The following is a 24,429-nucleotide window of genomic DNA, read 5'->3' as shown; positions in this document are numbered from 1 at the left end:
AGTCTGTAAGTTAAACCTAAGAATAGCTTTAAGATGGGTAAATTTCCATGCCTTGACTATTTTGTTATCAGAAGAATTCCTTGGTTGTACAGCATTCTCATCCCTGATGGGAAATTGGGTCTTCTCAGAATTCATTCACCTCTGCTGTAGTCCCACAGCATCACTGAGAATGAAGATGCTCAATAAATACCCAGTGCAGTGTCTGTGATCTAAGATATGTAAGAATTGCAAGGCTTTGATAAAGGACTCGTTTCCCTACAGCGAAGGACAGCTAATAGTAATATTGTTACATTACTAACAAAAATGCAGATCGATTCATTCATCCAAGAAATTCTTGCCTACCAAATATGTATGTGGCACTGTGGGATATTACATTACCCAGTAGAAGTAAGATACCATTTTTCAAAAATTAATACAAAGTAGAAAGTGATGATTGAAAAAGACAAATTTGTTTAACTGGCCTATTAATTACATATAGCATTTAGTTTTCAGAGCATTTTAATGGATAAAATTTTATTTGATCATCACAACTACCAAATTAGATTAGACCTTTATTACCTTCCCAGTTTTACAAATATGCTAAAGTAAGTACGTTGACACTGACACTATACAAGTTTTATTTTTATGCTTTTCTTTTATGTAGCTTTTTATAATCAGAGAAGCATGAGAAAAATCATAAAATCTTGTCATATTTAACCTGGATAGATTCTCCATTGGAAAAGATTTGAGACAAAACTAAGAGAAAACGGAGAGAGGTTTTGCAACTTCATAATACAAATGCACAAAGAAAAGATATGGTGTTAGGACCTTTGCTGACTTTTTTCTTTGTCTATAGCTGTTAGGATAATTACTACATATTCTGGCTTCAGTGTTTGCACTTAATGAGACCTACCATAAAAGTATGAGATAACTGATATACCTCTTTATAAGCATTGGTACAGAGTTTAGTCACACAGATGACAGTTTTATGATTTCTATGTTGTAAATATGACATAGGAATTAAATGTCTTGCTTTAAAGATGGTTTGTTTAAGTCAGTTAGGTAGTATTTTCTGGTAAATTGATTCACAACTGCTTTTAAAATGTTTATTTTCTTTGGACCTATAAACCGTAGACATTAGGACTATAATGAAACATTAGGCTGGTAATGAAAAACACAGGTCGTGCCCTTCATTTACAGAACTATGGAGGATACAAACATATTAAAAGGCAACTATAAAAGCCTTAAAAACTATATTAGCAAATTTAATCTAGCAGTATATAAATAAGAGGAATATATTGTGACTAAATGGTGTTTACCCTGACAATGCACCGTTAGTCCAACCCTGTAAAAACCAATTAATATAATTCACCATATTAACAGAATAAATAAGGGAAGTCTGATGACCATCTTAATAGATGCAGAAAAATCATTTGAAAAAATTCAATATCCATTCATGAGTTAAAAAAAAAAATCCTAGGAGTAGAAAGGAACTTCTTCAAGAAAAAAGATTATCTACAAAAAACCTACAGCTAACATCATACTTTATGGTGAAAGACTAAAATGCTTTCCCCCTAATATTGGGAACAAGACAAGAATACCTGCTTTACCACTCCTATTCGACATTGTGCTGCAGGTTCTAGCCAGTGCAGTAAGGTAAGAAAAAGAAATAAAACTGCGTATATTGACATAAGATGCAGTTGTCTTTTGTGACAGAAGTGACCTGAAAGAATTTACAAGAGAAGTTACTAAAACTGAGTTTAGCAAGATCATAGGACATAAGATCAGTGTACAGAAATCAATCAACCTTCACGTTTAGAGATTCTTATACCATAGTTTCACCATATTGTTAACAATTATTTTGTGTAATTCCTACAAACAGGTATGCTGGATGACTTTAAATCTTACTCAAATAAAGGCCTTTACTCCAAAAAAAAAAATCATCAAAATTAAAAAACAGTACTGTTTATAAAAGCATCAAAAACATTGAAAAATTAGGTGTAAATCTGTAGAGATTTATATGCTAAAAACTACCAAACACTGATGAAAGGAATCAGAGAAGTCCCAAATAAGTGGTGCGAAAGACTCAGTATTTTTAAGATGTCACTTCTCCCTAAATTGATTTATAGATTCAAAGCAATCCTAATCGAACTCCCATCTGGAGTTCTGGTAGAAATTGATAAACAGATTCTAAAATTTATATGGAAAAGCAAAGGAACTAGACTAGCCAAAACAATTTTGAAAAAGTTGGAAGAGCCGTGCTATCTGATTTCAAGATAAAGCAGTGGTTCTCAGCTAGGGATGATTTTGCCCCCTCTCTCCCAGGGAACATTTGGCTGTGTCTGGAAAGGTTTTTTAATGTCACAATTTGGGAAAAGGGGGAAGGGTGGTGCTACTGCTACTGGCATCTAGTGGGTAAAGGCTAAGAATGCTGCTAAACATCCTATAATGCATAGGACAGCCCCCCAGAAAAAAGAGTTATCTGGCCCAAAATATTGTTCATGTCACTGTGGAGAAACCCTTCTATAAAGCTACAGTAGTGATCAAGACGGTGTGATATTGGCACAAAGACAGACACATCTATCAATGGAACAAAGTAGAGAAGCCAGAAATAGACCCACACAGGTATGGTCAGTTGATTTTTGACAAAAATTCAAAGGCACTTCAATGGTGAAAGGGCCGTCTTTCATCAAGTGGTGTTGGAACAACTGGACATTCATATGGGAAAAATAAGTTGACCTGTACTTTACACTGTATTCTAGGATCAAAGGATCCTAGACTTAAATATGAAATATAAAACTATAAAACTTATGGAAGAAAACATAGGAGATAATCTTTGTGAACTTGATAAAGATCTCTTAGATGTAATGTATAAAGCACAATCCAGAAAATAAAAACTTGATAAATGGAGCTTCACCAAAATTTAAAACATCTGCCCTTCACAAGACACTGTTAAGAAAATCCAGAGACAGGCTACAGATTGGGAGAAAATTATAAATCACTTTTATGCAAAATATATAAAGAACTCTCAAAACCCAATAATAAGAAAATAACCCAATAGAAGAAGAGTGAGGAAAAGATTTGAATAGGTACTTCACCCAAGCTATATAGATGACAAATAAGCACATGAAGTTTACTCAACCTCATTAATGAAACCCTACTCCAATGGGCTTAAATAAAGGTCGAATAAATTGACTTCCATTAGTAAATTCCACAGAGGATTGACAAATCAATCTGATTGTTTAACAAAGTGGTAAAGGATACAGTTACTTTGGAAGGGAGGAGGAGCTCTCCACTCTGTTAATAGGGCAGACAGGCCCCTGGCTGGCCATGGGATGTCCAGTCTGCTGAGAGCATCTGTCCCAGCATTCCCAGCAAGGGTCCTAAAATTCACCCTGATTGGCCAGTTTAGGTCACATGATGAAGCAGTGATTGGCCAGAAAATAGATTTATGCTGGTTAGTTTAAACCTGAGGCACCTGTCCCAGCCCTTGAGTCATAGTGTTAGCTTCTTCCAAAGTTCAAGGGCGTTAATGGAGGCAGGGTGACTGCGCAAACTTAAGTAGATAGAAATTTTGAAAGGAAAAGGGAAAGAATGTTGGTGAGGCAGGCGTAGTGCCTACCACACTCCATTACTGAATTGCTCTAAGATGTTTAAATTTGTTTGAAGTCATGCTTAGTGACTTTCCATGTCTCAGCATTGTCATTTTCCTCAGAAAGGAAGAAAATCTACATTATATTTAGAAAAAGAAAACTAAGAACAAAAATTGAGAGCCTGTGTGAAACCATCAATTTCAATTTTTTTCCATGCATTTAACTATTACACAGTTACACAATGTGACCCTTCGTTTCTGTTTGTAAACATGTTTGGAAAATAGCTCATTAAAAAAAAGAAACATGGAAGTTAGTGTTTAAAAATATTACAGATTTTGAAATTTTCTTCCTGGCCATCTTAACCGTTTATGTATTCTGCAAGGAACACAATGCCAATTTCCCTGTAACACTCTTTCCTGGCCGGGGGCCTTCTTCTTTGATCAGGATGTGCTCATGGAGCTCCTGGAACAGTGTGCAGACGGACTCTGGAAGGCCGAACGCTATGAGCTGATCGCCGACATTTATAAGCTCATCATCCCCATCTACGAGAAGCGGAGGGATTTTGAGGTATCTGAGTGGTTTGTTTTCTCCCGTTTGAGAGGACAGTGGAGTGACACACATCCCCAGACATTCTTATATGCAGAAAGCGCAAGCAGGCCATTTGAGCAATGACCTCTGACCCGCCACGTGACACTGGCAGTCGCCACCCTCAGAGCCATCAGGTGTCACACCTCTACCCAGACCTCAAATCTCAAACGACAAGGGGTGGGAATTCTGGCACTCCACCTCTTAGCTAAGGAATGGAGTAGGAAAAGCGAAGACTGCAAACGTCATCAGAGGACTGAATGGGCTTACTGCACTGGAAATCCAGTGGGTCTTCAATATGCAGGATGGCCCTTTGGGTAGAAAACAAAACAGTTGGATAATGATCGCTACCAGTTGTGCTGTCAAAATTCATTCTTGATTTTTTTTTGAAACTCAAGTCCAACGAATTTTCACCTATGTAGTATCATTTCATTGTTATTTTAAAATAATTCTACTAGTTGCAAGTGGGAAGAAATGGGGTTTGTTCCTGCTTTCCAGAGGCTGGCCCATCTGTATGACACACTGCACCGAGCCTACAGCAAGGTGACCGAGGTCATGCACTCAGGCCGAAGGCTTCTGGGGACGTACTTCCGAGTAGCCTTCTTCGGACAGGTGAGCCTCCTCTCTGTTCTCTTGGCCGTCCCAAGTCCTTTTTTTCTTGTTTAAACTCTATATACAAAGTGGTATTTTGTAAATTTTCTGTTTTCTAGAAATGCTAATTTGATGAATTTGTCATGTTTAGTATGGTTCTTATCTTCCTCAGTAGTAAACTTTCTGCCTTTTTTTCTTTCTTCCTGTCTTTTTATTACTTTCTTAAGGCAGCGGTAAGTTCTCCTTCCATAAGATATTCTTAGCGGCATCTTTGGTACCTCAGTGTGGTTTGCAAGTTTCCTTTTCAAGTCTGTATGTATATCTGTCCAGTCATTACAAACTCCAAAACAAAATTAACATTTTATTCCATTTACAGAAATAAATCACCTGTTCCCTTACACGTCTATACTGCATGTTTTAAACCAAAATTAAGACTTTGTGGTTTCCTTTGTCCCTGTGCTTCTCTATCTTTTATAATACAATATCTCTGCAAGTAGATTTACCATTGTAATATTTCAGAAACCCTTTAGAAAAGGGGTCATTTAAATTTAACTGAAAGTTTAACCTCCAAGTCTCTAACATGATTAAATAGTATAAATTACAATCCGTTTATTCAGGGTGTGTGGTTTTCTATGAGCATTCTATAACCTTCAATTTATCCTGTTATTTATTGTCTTTTATAACTTTATAGCAATACCAGTTTACAGACAGTGAAACAGATGTGGAGGTAATTACAGTAAATACATAAAAAGCAAGTAATGTAGTGAAATCACTGCATCTAAACTCCTAGTTTGATGTGGGTGTTTTTTGTTTCATGTTAGCCTGCATTTTTTCTTTTATATACTGTGTTTTTTGCACCATTTTCTCTCTTTCATTTTAGATGAGAAAATTCTTTTTTTTAATTTATTTCAAATATTAACCCAATCTGGGCTTTTTAGTTTTCAACCTTTTTCACTTCCCATGCAATACTTAGCCTTCTTGTATCGAGACATGATTGGTGCTAAAACAGATGATGACTGGTGATAATGAAAATATTTCCTGATCTTATGCTACAGCCCTTTAATATTTGTCTCATCAAGAAGACAAAACATAATTTACACCAACTTCACATAACTTTTGCCAGACCAGAATGCTTCCTTTTATGCCGTAAAATCCCAAGTAAACGGCAGAGATCAGGAGAAGCGTTTCTGAGGCCTGCAGATAGCAGGCTGCTGAGTCATGTCTTAGTGAGTCTTAGTGAGTTCTGCTCCTTGGGAATGTGAAACAGGCTTGAATCCCATGATTAGACTTCACCGAGGGAACACAGTCTTGAATCCCCAATCTTTCATTTCCCTCAACACTTAACGACAGCATTCTTGGATGAGTTTGCAATTTTGTGTTTCGCCTTTACCTTGCACCCAGACCTCACATTATTATCATTTTCCTTCCTATTCGGAAAGCCTGATTTTGTTTTTAGAATCATTCCCTTTTTTGTTGTTGTTAACTCCTGTAACAAAAGAATCCTTCCTGGGTGGTAAGCCTTGGGCTTATATTTGGGGATAGCTCTAATTGTGCTTTATGTCACAGGGATTCTTTGAAGATGAAGATGGAAAGGAGTATATCTACAAGGAACCCAAACTCACGCCTCTGTCAGAAATTTCTCAGAGACTCCTTAAACTTTACTCAGATAAATTTGGTTCTGAAAACGTCAAAATGATACAAGATTCTGGCAAGGTATGACTATGCTTGGAAACATATTATAGCAATATAATATTGTTTTTTTATGTATGATTGATCATATATTATATATTTATAAATGTGGTAGAAAAAAGAAGACCCAGGAAAAAGTCAGGAATGGTTGGCCTTGAGTGGCAGGTGTATTTTTTTTTCTTAATACCTTTCTGTGCGTCCCAGGTGTCTTTCATTAAGCAAACCTTTATTTCATAATTTTAAAGATATTATTTTACAAAATAATTAACATCTGAAAGGATGTACTGTTTTTAGTCCCGCTATTTAGAAACTCTGTAGGAGTAGGGTCCTAGGTTCTGTTTGTCTTTGTAGTTTTTCCTTGCACTTAGCACAGTGCCTGGCATGTTACTTGACACTCTGACTGTCTGATATATGGACAGATGGATGGGCAGACAGAGAGACCAAGGAATGAACTAATTAGCCAGCACATTTGTAGGAATGAGATCTACTTTCTACTTAGAGAGGCTGTCCTCTGCTGTATCGCTCTCATGAAAACCCTTTCTGAACGTACACGTTTTTCCTATATGTTTATGTGTTCCACTGTCTTCAGGGCATCTCCCGAGAGATGGGATCCCTTTGTTTCCGGAAACTCAGGCCAAGATAGAACTTCTGTTCTTTGCATTAAAAATGCTTCTCCTGGGCTTCCCTGGTGGCGCAGCGGTTGAGAGTCCGCCTGCCGATGCAGGGAACATGGGTTCATGCCCCGGTCTGGGAAGACCCCACATGCCGCGGAGTGGCTGGGCCCGTGAGCCATGGCCGCTGAGCCTGCGCGTCCGGAGCCTGTGCTCCGCAACGGGAGAGGCCACGACAGTGAGAGGCCTGCATACTGCAAAAAAAAAAAAAAAATGCTTCTCCTGCTCAGTTTCCAGCAGCAATAAGTTCTACCTTTTTCTCAGTTCATCCTTTTGGAGGATCCTTCGTTCATTTTTGGGGGGCCTGAGCCCTGCTTTGGAGTCCCCAGTGTCTGGAATCTGTTTCCTTGGGGCCCTTCATTTTCTCCAGAGAAGACTCTTCCAGTCTCCTGCCCAGGTGGTAGGGAGGGGACAAGGGAGGGGGAATAATTCTGAATTCTGGAGGCAGGGGATGAGCAAGGGCGAAGGTCCCACGTCTGGCTTGCAGCCTTTCACCTGCCCTCCCTGCATCCTGCTCTGTTCCTTGCCCCTGCTTTCTGCTGAGACTGGTGAACCCACTTAGACTCTTTCCAGACCGGTTTCTCCCAGGAACGGTCTCTACTCTCTTGTGGGGCTGGAACTAGGGAAGGGAACCCAGGGTTCTGCCACCTCACATAGACTTTGGGCCACCTGCCACCCCACACGAAACCCTGGTCCTGGTCCTCTACAGATGCCAGTCTGTTCAGGCTCCATAACAGATACCATAGACTGGGTGGCTTATAAACAACAGAAGTTTATTTCTCACAGTTTTGGAGGCTGGGAAGTCCAAGGTCAAGGCACCGGCAGATTCGGTGTCAGGTGAGGTGGTTCTAACTGCTTCACAGACTGCTGTCTTACTGTCGGGTCCTCACATGGAGGAAGGGGTGAAGGAGCTCTGTGGGGTCCCTTTTATAAGGGCACTAATCCCATTCATGAAGGCTCTACCCTCCTGACCTAATCACCTCCTGCCTCCTAATACCATCACATTGAAGGTTAATATTTCTGCATGAGAATTTTGGGGGAACGCAGACAGTAAGTCTATCACAACAGGCTTTTGTGGGGTGATCTGACTCCCCTGTTGTTGCCCCTCTCCATGGGAACTTGGGTTAGAACTTTCTCTCCCAAGTCAGGAAGTACATCTCCATGCACCTGCCTTCCAGATATTCATTAAATTCATCCACTGCTGTTCTGTCCTCTCTTCTTGGTCCTTGCTGGTTAATTCTATACTGTCATTTTAATAGAGTTGTGCAAAGGAAAAGGGACAAATGTACATTGTTGGTCCATTTTTAGCTAGAAACCTCAACACAACCTTATTAAGACCTACTTCCTTTCTAGACCAAATCACTCAGGTCCAACTTGCCTTTTTCTCTGAAACCAAAACCTTTGTCTGGGTCAGGTTGTGGCTTTAACCTTAACAGCCTTCTGTTAAGGTTCTCACGCATTAGTTCTTCTTGCCCTTTTGATATGTGGTCCTTGATGCAGCAGCTGAAAGACGTCCTAGACCTTCTTCTCTTCCTCAAACACCAGTCCTTTATTCCTTCTGCTGAGGCACACATACAAGTTTGAAAGTGAAAACTAGGGAAACACCACTGAAATACAGGCAAGAATGGTCATTTCCTCTGCTTTTAAATTGTTTCTGCTAAAGAAAGTTAAGTCTAAGAGGTTCGAATACAATTATAGTGATTGGCCTGATGGCCTTTTCTAAAAGAAAAGTAACTCATGACTAGGTATTTTCTGAACTTGTAGTTTAAGGCACTTGCACATCTGTTTTTCATGTTTCTTCACACACGTCTCTGTTAAGAGAACAGTGGTGCATGATAATTTGGGACCAGTAAACCCATCTTGATCTCAGTTGTTTGCCCTCATTCCAGGATCGTCTCCAAATTCTCTGTATGGTCATTTCTTTCATGTCCCCTTTTATTGCTGTAGAAGCTTAAAAACAATACGTGCAAAGTAGATTTATCTCCCTAATAAATTAACTTTTTTTTTTTGTATGGAAAGTGCCTATGTTTAATTTTCTAGCATGTCACAGAAGTTAGAGCACCACGAGGTCTAGCCGTGTAGTTTTAAAAGCATTCATGTGCTGAGTCTGTCAGGAACTAAATTTATAATCTGAGCAGTCTTAGATTAGTCTGTACCTGTATTAAATTAATTCATCTACATCTGTTTATATCTAATCTATCTACAGATTAACTATGATTTGGGGGCCTAGGCTTTAAACATTATTAGTAAAATAAACATTTTTGTCTCTAAGCCAAATATGTAAAACTACGGCTTAGAAAATAATCAGAGGAATCCAGATGGGGAGTCATTCCACACACAAACTAGCATGATGTCTTCAAAAAAGTCAATGTCATGGGAAAAAAATAGTCTAGATTAAACAAGACTAAGGAGACAAAACTAAACGTAAAATGCAATCATTGATTAGATTCTGGTTCAAACACAAATAGCTATAAATAATATTCTGGGACATTTGAGAAATTCATCTCAACTTGGTATATTTGGCACTATTAGGAAATTAGTGTTAATTTTGTTACATATGATGATGTATTGTGGTTATGGAGGAGAATATCCTCATGTTTAGGAGATGCTGGCTCAAGTGTCATGATGTGAACCACTTACTTTGAAATGTTTCAGCTAAAAAAAAAAGTCTACATATACGTGTGTGTGTGAATAGACACATATAAACAAATACAGCAAAGTATTAGCAATTGTTCTCAGTGGTGGGTATGTGGGTGTTCATTGTACTATTTTTTTCAAACTTTTCTGAAATTTCCCAAAACTTTTACTAATACGAAGTGGAAACACACAGCTTCGGCATGCTTGGGAGGAGTCCTTTCAATAGCCATAGCGATATTCCATTTCCTTTATGCATTTAAAGGTCAACCCGAAGGATCTGGATTCCAAGTATGCGTATATCCAGGTGACTCACGTGATCCCATTCTTTGATGAGAAGGAATTGCAAGAAAGAAAAACGGAGTTTGAAAGATCTCACAACATTCGCCGCTTCATGTTTGAGATGCCCTTCACCCAGACTGGGAAAAGGCAGGGAGGCGTCGAAGAGCAGTGCAAACGGCGCACCATACTGACAGGTACAGTCTTCCTGGCCCCTTTCTTTAAGAATCACACCCAGACATCAGCCCAGATGTCAAGATAAAGAACCCTCCAGAAGGGACCCAGAAGCATCTAGAATTGGAAAGGCACTTCGAGCTTAGTTAACTTTCCTTACATATCCATTTCAGCTTAACGTGTATCTAATGCTTGCTTTCGAATACTCATGACATTTTTCTATTTACCTGTTTGTATTTTATTCTTCCACCAGACCAGAAGTTCATACCCAATGTCAGGTAGCTTACCCTTTTTAGAATCTGGTGAAGACAGCTCAGAATGCTTTTGCACACAATTTCAAGTGATTTGCAGACTCTGTAGACCCGTGGCCCCCCCAGGTCAAGAACCGCCCCCCCGCACACAGTGCTGCATCTGTGTCATGGGAAGAGACCCCTTACACACCAGCATGAGCCTGCTCAGAGATCTAGGTGGGGTGAATAAATGGGACATGAGGCTGGACCCCACCCACCTAGTCTCTGAGTGGCTGGCCACCTTCAGCTTGGGCACCTCCAGAACCAGGAAGCTCAGTGCATTCACAGGCTGCCCATTCAGCTGTGCCAGAGTTTTAATGGATCCTTTGGTCCTGCTTAGCCATGGATCACCCACCCCCAGAACTATGCTGTGCATCATCTCCCTGTTCCTGACAAGTGTAGAGTCATCTTGAGAGTGATTTCTACCTTCTTTAGGGGAGCTTGACGCCATCGCTCTTAGGGTTAGGGTCAGCAAATGACGGGTAACCTGAAATAAAACGCTTTCTTGACTTAAAAAAAATTGGTGAGGAGGCTACTGAGAATGCCAGTTGTGTCTACCTCTGCTATTGAAGCCCATTTTTCAAAGAGTGGCCACACTTAAGTCGAACCTGGAAAGCACCCGCTGCTTGTCCGGCAGTCGATGCTGTCAAGTGTTCCGCCTGGGCGGGAACAGGGATCATTGTGATAGTTAGTGGAAGGAGCACTGTGAGGGTGGCATGTTTCAGGTGAGGCTCCACCCTCGCCAGTGGACAGTACACTTTAAATGGGTGAACTGTGTGGTGTGTGATTTATGTCTCAGTAGAGCTGTTGCCAAGGAAAGAATATGGTTCATTATGAAATAGTTCAGAACAGCATATTGCACAGGATTTTTCACCGTTCTTATGAGGGAACTGAGATAAAAATTAAAATACAAAAAAAAAAACACCCCCAAACCCTACATTCTTAAAGGAGTCTCTGCTCCTGCTTTTAGAATAATAAGATAACATGTAAGGCACAAACAATATTAGCCTCTAAAACGTTAACCCCTCCCCATAGGTAAATGAATTGTTTTTCTAATGGACACAGTAGCAAATTCTTACTAAGCAAAATAACTGCATTTCTAGGTGGAGTCATTTGATGAGAATTACCAGCTTACCACGTTTATCTCTACAGCTGTGATGACCTCAAATCAGTGCTTATCAAAGGTTGTTCGCGGGAATATCAGCAGCATCAGCATCACCTGGGAACTTGTTAGAAATGCAGATTCTTGGGCTCCACCCAGACCTTCTGGATCGAGGACTCTTGGGGTGGGGCCCAGATGGTTGTGTTTAACCAAGCCTTCCAGGTGATTCTGATGCCACTCAAGTTTGAGAACTGCTGATTTAAATAAACTTAGCTCACTGATGAGTCAAGATCAGCATTTTTTATTATGATTATTCTGCTCAGGTAGCATACTGATTCATAAACAGTTACCATGAGGTGCTTTCCCTGGCCAGTTATGTCACAGAAATATTTTTGATTAGATAACGGGCTAGAGCAAAGCTCTGTACCTGCCAGAGCAGAGGGGATAAAGAGTAACCCCACTGCAGAGAGAAGCAAAGTAGACACAGGGGCTGTTGGCTTGGGAAACAACCACCTTGAGAAGGTGTGGGCAGTGCAGAGCCTGGGCCTGGGTCCTGTAGACCCAGTCACATCCTCACTGTGTGACCTTGGGCAGGTCACTTAACCTCGCTGCACCTTAGTTTTTCATCTGTAAAAAGAGATTTGTACTATCCATCTGGTGTCAAAGAATTTTGTAAATTATGCCCAGGTGTGGAAAGAATGTACTTCACTTTGCCACATCTCACCCACCATTGAGCTCCTTGCCTTTTGAGGTTGGTGAGGAGTGAAAGGAGATTATAACAACACAGCACCAAAGAGGGGTGCAGTTTTTGCCCTGAAAGATTCTCAGAATTTCAGAAGGATAATTACTGGGTAGTGTAAAGATTTAGAGAAGGGGTTATAAAAATGCTATTAAGAGCCTATAAACTACATCCACCTTCAGTTAAAGACACACAGACCAGGATATTCTGAAGACTTTGAATTTGAGAGTTTTCCCTTGTGTTATTAATCCCTTAGGTTCTTCTTCCACTGCATGCTTCAGAGCTGACCTTTGGCCTTCTAAGTTGTCGGGGAGCCCCTGCCCTCCCTGCCCTCTGAACCCAGACTGGCTCATTTTCCTGGATAGTTTAGTCAGTTAGCTGCAGTTGTGGAATCCTTTGAAAAACCTAATGATTGCCCTCCAGGCCCCCTCGGTGTAAATTTCTGAGCCTGCCTCCCTACGTGATTCCCTCTGTTCCTTCTTTCGTGGAACTCATTCTATGGAGCTTCTTCCCGGTCACTGTTCCAAAGTCTTCCAAATCATGTCCAGGCTCCTACTCAGGTTGGAAGTATCCTCCCGCCCCTCACCCTCTGTTCGGTCCAGCCAGACCGTACACCCACCCGCGCTTCTCAGCCATCTCTCCCTCGTCCTCCTGCCTGAAGGGCTGCAGATCACTGGTGTGGGGCTTTGATTAATAACACGGTGGCTCACTCAGTCCACCACCTAATTTTCCACCTTCCAGGCCAGTTTGCTCTTTCATTTAGCCATTTGGGCAGTAACACATTCTTCAGTTCAGCTAAACTCATTGAGCACAGGCAATGTTCCAACTTGGCATATCAGCAAAACAGAGCTCTCTGGCTTGTGCAGCTTAGACTCTAGCAGGAGGAGGCAGATGATAAACAGTAAATATAATGGGTAAATGTATCTGTGTTGGAAGGTCATACCCGTTCTGGACAAAAGCAAAGGGGGTTGGAATTGTGGGGTTGGGGGCAGGGGGGCTGCAGTTTAATGGCGTGGCCAGGGTAGGTTTCACTGACAGTCCAGACTTGAAGGAGTTGAGGGAGCGGGCCCTGCACATGTCTGGAGGGAGAAGGCGCCGTCGGGGCAGAGGCCAGCGGCAGGGGTCCCTGTGCCCGGCACATTCAGGGCACGACCAGCAGGCAGGCATGGCTGGAGCTGAGTGAGCCCCAGTGAGAGGAGAGATGAGGCCCGCAAGGAAGGCAGGGGCCGGGGCAGTCCCAGATTACGTGGACCGGGGAGGCTCACGCACAGACTGGAGTTTCCTGTATCATCACACCCCTACTTTGCCTCGTTGACTCTCCAGTTAACCATCGTAAGGAGCAGTGACTCAGGACTTATTTGGCTGAGTGAAATCAGCGCAATGTGCGCATCTCACAGACACTGTTGGAGTTGGTTTTTCTCTCTGAAATAATGGCGCTACCGCACTGTGGCACTCAGAAACACTGTGATAACACTAATCACGTGTGTTTGGACATGGCTGTTAGCCTCATGAAACGTGTGTCCTGACAAGTGAGAATGCAGTGGCCCTCCCCTGTGTAAAGCGTGTCAGTCTATCACGTGCGAGTTCACCTCTGGCTGGAGGGCCGTGTTCTGTCTCCCTGGCTGATAAACAGCAGCATCTAGTTCTTGTCATGTATCAAAGGAGCCTTCAGTCCGAAGAGGACTTACCAATCCCAGGGTTGCCACTTAAAAACTCTGTGTCCACAAGGAACACAGAAGAAATAGTAGACACAGACCCTTGGCCTTAGATTGATAAAACATGTAGCGACTAGAACAGGCCTGTAAGTGTGTGACAAACAAGGTTGCATCACGTTGAATGTCTTTTCCAGCCTTGCTCAGACTCTGGGTAACCCAAGGGAACTCTGTGTTTTGCAGGGAGCCGGGCTTTCTCATTTTGTGATCAGTCCTTTTTGAGTAAACCCTCCCCAGCCACTTAGTAAATAGTAAAGAATCCAAACATAACACTCCATCTTACTTTAGCTTGTTAAAAAATAAAATAAGCTTTTAAGCATATGTCTACCTGTTTATTCATAAATATATATTAAATAAGAATATTATAGATTTTTACATATACCATACAAGCAATAAAGTAGAAATGTAAAACAGTACCAAATTGGAACCAGTTATTTTTCTGTTCTTTTTTTTTAATATAAATTTATTTTATTTTATGTATTTATTTTTGGCTGCGTTGGGTCTTTCTTGCTGTACGCACGTAGCCTTCTCATTGCGGTGGCTTCTCTTGTTGCGGAGCACGGGCTCCAGGTGCACGGGCTCAGTAGTTGTGGCTCGCAGGCTCTAGAGCTCAGGCTTAGTAGTTGTGGCGCACGGGCTTAATTGCTCCGCAGCATGTGGGATCTTCCCAGACCACGGCTCGAACCCATGTACCCTGCGTTGGTAGGCAGATTCTTAACCACTGTGCCTCCGGGAAAACCTTTCTGTTCTTCTTTAAATGAACTCTTTGGTGTTGATATGTTCAGGTGTCTTATTATAAGAAAGGAAAACAATATCGAGTGGCGCCTTTTTTGGTTAAAAAAAAAAAGTGAGAAAAATTAAATATTTTTATTTAATGTTTTTGAATCATTTAAAAGTTTTTAAATATCTTTATTATTATGCAACTCAAAGAGTTTGTGAATTTCTGCTTCATAAAATACTTTGCTTGGAAATATATTCTCATGTTATTTTTCATTGATTTCTCTGGCCGTACAAACTTAAGCATGTGATTCAAAGTTGTTCTATGGCTCGAGCATATTTCTATGGAACTCTTTTCTGGACTTAATTTATTATAGGGTATCTCAAAACTGTTTATTTAGTCTTTTTTATATTTGCAAAGCCATCTTATACCTTCTAGCTCATTCAGCTCTCATAATTTCCAAGGAAGTAGTGCATTTATGGGTGAGAAAATTGAGCAGGGAATGAGAAAGTGATTTCTTCAAAGACAAACTTCTCATATTAAAGTTGACAAGAACCCAACTCTCTTGACTTTATGTGATGCCTGTCATGCACAATGATAAACGAGGACAGTATTCTGGTTCCACGAAATACTGGCATGTGACCTAGGCAAGCTCTGGGTTCCTTATCTGTAGAATGGGAGTAATGATCACTTCTACCTCAGTACTAGTGAAGCACGTGCAAGCTGTGGACTCATTCTAGGCCGTGTTCCTCCACAGCCATACACTGCTTCCCTTACGTGAAGAAGCGGATCCCCGTCATGTACCAGCACCACACGGACCTGAACCCCATCGAGGTGGCCATTGACGAGATGAGTAAGAAGGTGGCCGAGCTCCGGCAGCTGTGCTCCTCGGCCGAAGTGGACATGATCAAACTGCAGCTCAAACTCCAGGGCAGTGTGAGCGTCCAGGTGAGCCGGGCGCCGGACCAAGCAAACCACCGGGCAACAGAGAACAGATCCTTAGACCTTGGGAAATTTTAGGTCGTTCACACCAGCAAGGTCCAGTGTAGATCCCTGGCTTTATCAGGTGATCCCCGTTACCTCCCTTCAATATTTGTGCAGTTTCTCCTGATGCCAGAGGGGCGGTAGCCTTGGGGCTACGAGAGTGTCATTCTCACCAAGTTGTCTGCCAGGGGTAGGAGGTGGCTCTCCATAGAACCTGGTGTTTCAATAATTTGAGGAATTCTGGGTGCCTAATTGGAAGCATAAAGACTCGTTTAAATATAAAGCAAGTGTGGATAGCTATAGGTTTTCTTATAAAACTATTGTTTTCTGGTTTCTATGAAAATTGCACCTGAAAAAGTACATTAAGTTTCACTCTCTTAATGGTATCTTTTATTAACAAAATTATTCATTTTAATATAGCCCAGCTAATCAATTTTTCCTTTATTTGTGTGTCCTCTTTAAGAAATCTGTGTCAGAGATAGTCTATGTTTTCTTTGTTTAGATTCCTGTGTAGGTGTGCAATCTATCTGAATTGGTTTTTGTATGTGGTAGCATATAGGGGTCAAGACATTTTTTTTCCTATAGCTGTTCAAGTGATGTGTACCATTTATGGATAAAGTCATCCTGGATCTAGGTGCTGATTATACAAATATGTTCAGTTTGTGAAAATTTATCAAGCTAAACACTTATGATATATGCACCTTTATGTTTGTATAGTGCACTTCAATCATGGGGGTTTTTTTCAGGTATTTTACGTATATGATTTCCTAAGAAATTAGTAGATGTTAAATTACTCCCTCCAGGGACCAGCATGCTTCTTGCTTTATTGATGTTTTTAAATGTATATAAATAATTCTATCATCTGCTTTATGTATATATTCCCATATCCAATTATTTTCTCTTTCTGGAAGGGTGTGTTTATGAAAGTTACATATAGATTGTAATACAATGGTTTCATTTCCTGAAGTCAGTTTTTGTCAACTTTTTATCAGATCCACGCTGAGCTGTTACCTAACATTTTTCTAAATGTCTGTCATTCACTGCAAAAGTTTTCACAGATGTTTTCAGCCTCTTCCCTTATGGCCCAAAAGACTAATGTGCCAAAATAAGTTATCAAGAGAATATGATAAATATTCCAGCCACATGATTGATTAGATAATGGGCCAGAGGCCAAAATTTTCTGCAGCTTAAAACAAAACCTGGCCTGGGAACATCCAGCCTCTATCTAAGGCCAGTGGGAGAGTGTGTGTGCCAGTAAGGGATGGGGCTGGACAGGTCTAGCCTTCTAAAGGGCAAAATGTGCCCTGCCATTTGATAGTGACCTTGAGGGGTTTTGTTTGTTTGTTTATTTTTTATACAGCACGTTCTTATTAGTTATCTATTTAATGCATATTAGTGTATACATGTCAATCCCAATCTCCCAGTTCATCCCACCACCACCACCACCCACCCCACTTTCCCCACTTGGTGTCCGTACGTTTGTTCTCTACATCTGTGTCTCTATTTCTGCCCTGCAAACCAGTTTGTCTGTACCGTTTTACTAGATTCCACATATATTGTGTTAATATACGATATTTGTTTTTCTCTTTCTGACTTACTTCACTCCGAGTGACCTTAGAGTTTTATAAATGCCCCATCATCTTTAAAAGCAAAGAATTCCATGATGAAATGAGGAGATTAAGTTTATACATGTGCACCCTCCAGGGTAACAACAAAGCTGGAGTCAGGGGAAATGAACTTTATTGTTTTATTTGTGTGTTTCTTTAATTCTTCCACCAAGAGCCTCTGGGCTTGCTGTTGTACAGGACAGAGCCATCAGGTGGCTCCGTGATTCTGCACTCCACTCCAAGATCTTGTTATGCTGGACTTCATGAAGTCTCATCAGCTTCCCTTCTGCATCTTCTTAAAACTGAACATATGTATCGTTTTGGATAATCCTTCATTTGGGTTACCTTTAGGTTGTTAACATAGCTCTCCACACATATCCAGTAATCATATCCAGTATCACCAAGGGTTAGCTAGTTGTCCCTGTCTCAGAGGGCCCCACCTCTAATGTCTGTGCCCCCCGTCTCCCCACCTCTGGTGTGAATTCTCTCGGCTCAGTTACTGTGCAAGTCCTGTACACTGTGGACCAGGACCACAGCCCGTCCCCTTCACCGACAGCCACAGACGAGACAGACAGCCCTCCCTACTTACCTTCCAAGTCCACCAGGCCTCCCAGGAAAAATCGTGCATGAATCACATGGTCAGGACCTTTCCCAAGATGTCTCAGGTGCCTGGAACTTTCTCCTTCCCATCCAGTGTATCTAACCTTCTTTCTCTCAACACTCCCACGTTTCCTGACTTACCCAACCTCGGCGAACTCTTCTTGGTGAATTAAAGGAGACATTCAGGGCTCTGGTTCACTCATCCTGTTGCTAAATGCCCCAAATCTTTGTCTTTCCAGCCCACCTGAATGGTTAGTTCATTTGAGGATAGCAGATCAGCTTGCCCATGGCTATCTACACAATTCCATGAGGTGAACAGTTGGTTTTTTAAAACTGGCTCATATGCTTAATTTTTCAATTTTCATTGCACTCGCCAGATTGACCTCTTAGTTCAGTGTCATGTAGCACAAATACCAGTTGGAGGACTTGGGCTCTGATCTCAGGTGTTTTGCTTATTGGCTATTCGACCTTGAATGGGTCCTTAAGTTTTCCAAGCATTGGTTCTTCCTACATAAAATGAACCATCATCACAAGTGCCCTAAGGAAGGCTGAGATGATAAAATCAAATCGCTTATAACATCATGAGCTTTATTCATGGTTTCCTCTTTGGTGTCCTAAGTTCCTGGAGGGCAGAGGTCATGACTAACTCACTCAAGCAGCATTTTTAGCAAATGCCAACTGAAACTAAATTAATGATAATTGGTATTTTCTTCATAACGTAATTTAAGATCTTTGTTCTTCATCTAGGTCAATGCCGGTCCACTAGCATATGCCCGAGCTTTCTTAGACGACACAAACACAAAGAGATATCCTGACAATAAAGTGAAGCTGCTTAAAGAAGTTTTCAGGTAAAGCACACGGGAAATGTCTCTTTTCTTCAAGTATTGATCATTTCTGTGCTCACTCAAGAACGAGATCCTACCAGTTGGACTCATCCTGTGTTCTGTACATGCCTTGATTTCCCTCTCCCACACCGTTCCAGGCAATTTGTGGAAGCTTGCGGTCAAGGCTTAGCGGTAAATGAACGGCTGATCAAAGAGGACCAGTTAGAGTATCAGGAGGAAATGAAGGCCAACTACAGGGAAATGACGAGAGAGCTTTCTGAAATCATGCATGAGCAGGTAGGTACCACTCTGGAGTGCTTCTCATTTTTAGGGAGCACACATCAGTTGGGGTCTCAAGTGCCCCCAATGATGGCCTAAACCCTCCGACATCCTTCCAGAATTTTGCTATCTGAAGGATAGTGTAGCATGCTGCACTGCCGCTACTACCTAACCATGGGTACCTGGGGAGCAGCTAACATTGTGCTCACCCGTCATTGTCTAATATGACCAGAGGAGACCAGCACCCTCCTCCTCTTTATCACTTAATCTAGCTCAAAAACACCTCACATTAAAAAAAATACCAATACCATTTCTGGAAGCTTCTTTATTCACCCAATCCTTTGGAAGAATAGGGTTTACCAGCCTGGTTTAAGGAATTCTCTGTTGTAGTAAGCGTCTTTCACCATTTAAAGAGATAGGGTCGTTCAGGTTTTTACTGTTTACAGCTGACCTGGGTGCCCTCGTGGGTTCGTCTTCCTGCATGAATTCCTTTTGGTAGGATTACATATGTGGGCTCAGTGGTCATCAGGGGGGACAGCTGCCCAGGGAACTGAGTGAATCTCAAAGGCGATCATCTCCTGTTGCTTCTTGAGGGGTCTGTTCTCCATCAACCACAGCGACTTCTTCTGAGTCACGGACTCAGTCTTTCTGATTAGTGTTGGCACCTTGATAGCACACGACTGCTTCTGTCTGTTCCCTACGGTACTGTCTTTCATTCTCGCAAAATGGAAGCCAAGACCATTTGTGTCAGTTAACGTACCATGTGATGATTTAGTGAGAAGGATTCTGTTGTAGGAAACTCACTTAAATGTCTAAGCTTTAACTTGCTTTTTTCTCTCCTCCATGCTCACACGTTCAGATGGGATGGTAATGTCATTTTTTAATTTTATTTCTCTGGATCTTGATAACTGGCTCACATAAAGTTATTACTGAGTTGGGGCAACTGCAGACATTGACGTAATGACCATGCACGTGCAAAAAGAAGCCCTCTTCTGGGCATTTAGAAAAGTAGGAAAACAAAACTGAATAAACATGTGAATCATTAAGCAGAAAGAGAAGGTCTCATGGGAACAAGTTTTTGGAGAAAGCTCAAGGTCTTTTCCATGGGGCCTCCAGACAGGATGGAGAGTTTGGTCAGTGGGTGCCAGCACTTGGCACTAGAAAAGATGAAAGTAGGAAGAAAATTGTGGGCTGAGAATATTAAAATAAACTTCCAGATTGTATGGACACAATGCCATGCCGTGCTCTAAACTACACCTTGAACTTTCCATTATCTCAACAACTATGAAGATTAACCTTTGAACCCTTGAGCAAAAAGAGTCATGACCTGGAGTAGACTTGCTTTTGGATTTTCCAGGGGAGCCTCTGAGTGTGTATGTTCTTCTCAGTTTCCACCTGGCAATAGCCCGAGTCTTGCACTTAGAATTCTTCCCTGCATTACTGAGCGCAAAAGATACTTGATCAGGGTCAGCGAGGCAGCCACTCTCTTGCTCCCAGGGTAGAAATCTGTAAGACCCTAAGAGAAGGAGCTGGTAGAGAACACCGATGCTCCGGACTCAATTAAAAAAGACTTTTCCAGGGGACAAGGCCAGGTCGTGTCCCCATCAAGTGTGTGTAGGATAGGCCTCAAGGTGCCTTATAACCTGGTGAGGTTAGAAGACTGTCCACTCACTAACCTGGAAAGGAAACAAAACATGTTGTTCTTGACTTTCTCCTTAAAATCCTGACCTGAAAAACGTCATTTATGAGGTGAGCTAACACGCTCCCTCTGCAAACCACCAAAGCCAAGCTCTCTGAGGGCACCGCCACTCACAGTAACAGTGGCCACTGGATGATAAATGTGAGAAGTGTCATTTGGAGCAGTTTACGCTTGGGTAACCTTGTGTTTCTGTGCCTCGAGATTTGCCCCCTGGAGGAGAAGACCAGCGTTTTGCCGAATTCCCTTCACATCTTCAACGCCATCAGTGGGACCCCAACAAGCACGCTGGTTCACGGCATGACCAGCTCGTCCTCCGTGGTGTGACGTCATCTCGTGGACCGCGTGTGGGGACTTGCTTTGTCATTTGCAAACTCAGGATGATCTCCAAAGCTACTCACTGGGCACATGCCAAGGCCCGGGAAGGCGGAGCCCAAGGAGCAGTCGAGGGGAACGCGCGAGAAGGGAAAGAAAGAGCCGTGTTATTTCATAGCAGATGTTCTGCAGGGTCGTAGGAGAGCACACATATTTTTTTAAACCTTGCTGGCAATAGTCAACATTTTCATTATGTCTTAACAGAGGTATGTGGCGGACACTCTTAAGCTGGAGTTAAATTTTATTCTTCCTTACAGAGTAGCATTAAAAATAAACGGCCTGGAGAAAACAAGTATTCTGGAATGTACATAGCACTGAAATCGAGGCTGGGGTAACCTTTTGCCTCTAGGCTAAGCTGGAAAATCTTGAAAATATTTTTTTTTTCCCGTGGCACATTCAGGTTGAATACAAGAACTATTTTTGTGACTAGTTTTTGATGACCTAAGGGAACTGACCATTGTAATTTTTGTACCAGTGAACCCGGAGGTTTAGTGCTTTTATACTCATTTACTTGCATTTAAAAAATATGAAAGCTTAAGAAACTATGTGAGCTTAAGACTAGTCAAGCAGTTTAGAACCAAAGGCCTGTATTAATAAACACAACTATGCTAAACATTTAAAGTAGTACAGTATACTGTTATGTACATAGAGTTTGTTAATACAGTCTTGGCATTGTGTACATACACGTATGACATTTCTACATTTTTAATACTCACATCAGCTTCCGCATAAAGTTTAATTGTGACAGATTTGTGTTGTTCTTAGTATATGCAACACACTTGACTTTACTGTTTTATTCTTGTACATAAAAAAAGTGCAATATGGAGATGTATACAGTCTTTGCTATGTTAGGTTTATAAACTGTTTTAAAAATTTCATCCTTTTGCCAAAACGATGGAGTATGTCATTGGTAAATCATAAATCCTGTGGTGAACAGTGGTGTAATGTAAAGCTTTCACCATGTTATATTTTCTTTTCAGACATTAATTTAGTAATTTTATATTTGGGAAAAATAAAGGTTTTTAATTTTATTTAACTAGAATCTCTGCCCTGCTGTAATTAAACATTCTGTACCACAGCTGTATTAAAAATAACATTGCTGATTTTCCGGTAGTGAGTATTGGGTATTTATTGTCTGACAGTCCTAAGAGGGGCAGGATATTGAAATATTTGGGGGTGAAATAATGTGGCAAAAGAAATTTGCTTTAAAGTACCTAAGGGGGAAAAAAGAGGGTAGGTAGGTGACAGATGTTGGTAATTGTGGAAGCTGAGGCTGGGTACGTGGGAATCATTATACCCGTTTCTCTGCCTTTGTGCAAAGTTTCCATGGTACAGATTTCAAGAGGCAGGGCTAGAGGCCAGATCTTCCAGGGGATGTGGATAAATGCCTTGTTGCACTGCAGTCTGGCTCTGAATTCTACTGGTTGTTCCCAAGTATACATAGACAAGTTAATACTTCTGTCTTTTCCTCTTCAACTCTACCAAGGTCTCCATCTTTATCATCTCCCTGCTTGCTTTGAAGGTGAGTACTCTGGGATAAGATGGTCATTTATCCCAGCAATGCATCAGCGGCCAGGTGTGCCCACACTGCCTGTGCCCTACATCATCATAAACGCTGAAGCCGAGTCAAGTGATGCCTCAGACTGCAGGTGCTGGTCCTGCCTGTGGTTGTGCCCAGGGACCCAGCGGAGGAGCCACTCAGCCCCAGAGTTCCAGCGATGGAAGAAAGAGGAGTCTTTCACAAGAAATAAAATAGCTGGTTTTCCTACTTGAAGGGTTTTGGAGGCTGTCTTTTTTCATAACCAGTTGAGGAAGGAAATCATGATGCTGTGTACATCCTGAGCACCCAGATGCCAAGGATCTTATGGTGTCTTTGGAACTTCTCTGTCAGTGGGCAAGGCTGTATTTTACAGATGGCGACAAGGTCATGAAGAAGAGACGTGAGGAGTTACGACAGCTCACCAGGCTGCAGCCTATTCATTAGTGGATCCAGACTTAGGGCTTGAGAAGATTCTCTGCGTTTGCCCTGAGTCTCTGACCTGTCGGCCCCGTGTAATAAACCTTGACTCTCCCTAACACCAGCAGGGATAGGTATAAGAGTTTGTCTCCCTTGTCGCCGAGCTGGATTTCCTGGTCACAAATGACTCATTTAGAAGCCATAAAATGCAGGTCATCGTGCAGTAAGATAAATGTATCTAGAAAGAGCTAACTTGCTACCTTGTGGTTAACTTGGGAAGTAATTTGTACAGATTTCATGTCAGATAAGATTCAGCTTGGAACGTGGCCAACCCTCACTAATTACAACAGTGGAGAAAGGAACCATTGCTAAGATGAAGACATCTATTGACCCTGCACTGAAACACATTCACATCAATTAAAAACCTCATTTAGTTTATGCATAAAATTTTAATTTTGGTATAAAGTTACACATTAAAGTAGCAGTTTATTGGGGAAAATTGTGTTTTTTAACATTAAGAAATCTTTATTGCTAATTTTCAATAAATTTTTAAATGTTTTCCATAGATCTTATTCTTTTTTTTTATTGCGGTAAAATATACATAACATGAAATTTACCATTTTAACCATTTTTAAATGTACAGTTCAGTGGCATTAAGTACATTCTTATTGTTGTGCAACCATCACCACCATTTATCTACAGAACTTTTTCATATTCCCAAACAAAAACTCTGTACTCATTAAACAAGAACTCCCTATTCCCCCTTTGGGAAAATTCTTTGACGTAACTTGGGAATTAAAACACTGTTCAGTACTTTATCAGGGATATTTGCCACCTGGGAACTAACTCACTCTAGGTAGTATACATAAATAAAGTCAGCCCCTTGCATGGAGAAAGCTGTTGAGAGTAGGGATGTGAAATTAAAAGGTGACTTATGTAATAATCATTGGGACTTACATAACCATATGTCAGAGTTACTCAGTGTAGAAACTCTGTTCAAAAACATTTTGATTTCCATCAACAGGGGATTGTTTGCATAAACTATTGTACATCTACACAGTGACTCCACTGTGTAGCTATAAAAAGGGATTAATATCTCTGTTTACTGCTTTGGAGTGATCTTCAAGATACCATATGTACAAAACACAAGACAGAGAAAAGTGCAAATAGTGTGCTACTCATTATTCAAGAAAGGAGGGATAAGGAAGCAGAGATAATTGGTTTTTTTTAGATGGAAGGGAAAAATCAAAAAAGAAAAGTTTTAAGTTATTACCTATATGGGGAGAGAGGGAATAATACATAGGGGACAGAGTTAGAGGATTACCCTGTTCAAATATAATTTGCTTCATAG

The 24,429-nt window shown here is 41.2% G+C and overlaps 1 protein-coding gene across 24 annotated transcripts in view; it reads left to right on the top strand.

Annotated features, from left to right (window-relative positions):
• The window catches only part of DOCK9 (dedicator of cytokinesis 9), a 326,031-nt gene extending 302,388 nt beyond the window's left edge, over positions 1-23,643 (top strand). For 13 of the 24 annotated variants that reach the window (XM_019920853.3, XM_019920851.3, XM_019920845.3 and 10 more), the window contains 9 exons: positions 4,017-4,139; positions 4,656-4,769; positions 5,440-5,475; positions 6,315-6,461; positions 10,008-10,218; positions 15,514-15,704; positions 18,695-18,795; positions 18,930-19,068; positions 20,951-22,226. In XM_019920853.3, coding sequence (XP_019776412.1) covers positions 4,017-4,139; positions 4,656-4,769; positions 5,440-5,475; positions 6,315-6,461; positions 10,008-10,218; positions 15,514-15,704; positions 18,695-18,795; positions 18,930-19,068; positions 20,951-21,073 — 1,185 coding nt within the window. In that variant the 3' untranslated portion in view covers positions 21,074-22,226. Of the gene's footprint in view, positions 1-4,016; positions 4,140-4,655; positions 4,770-5,439; positions 5,476-6,314; positions 6,462-10,007; positions 10,219-15,513; positions 15,705-18,694; positions 18,796-18,929; positions 19,069-19,909; positions 22,227-22,607 lie in introns of those variants that run through there. The other 11 variants (XM_019920848.3, XM_019920852.3, XM_019920841.3 and 8 more) reach the window with 6 other exon arrangements.
• Positions 23,644-24,429: the final 786 nt, after the last annotated feature.

The sequence above is a fragment of the Tursiops truncatus genome, chromosome 18 (genome assembly GCF_011762595.2).
Source record: "Tursiops truncatus isolate mTurTru1 chromosome 18, mTurTru1.mat.Y, whole genome shotgun sequence".
NCBI classification, from domain to species: domain Eukaryota; kingdom Metazoa; phylum Chordata; class Mammalia; order Artiodactyla; family Delphinidae; genus Tursiops; species Tursiops truncatus.
The sequence above is the reverse complement of the archived record's forward strand: the minus strand, read 5'-3'. Positions and strand labels throughout refer to the sequence as shown.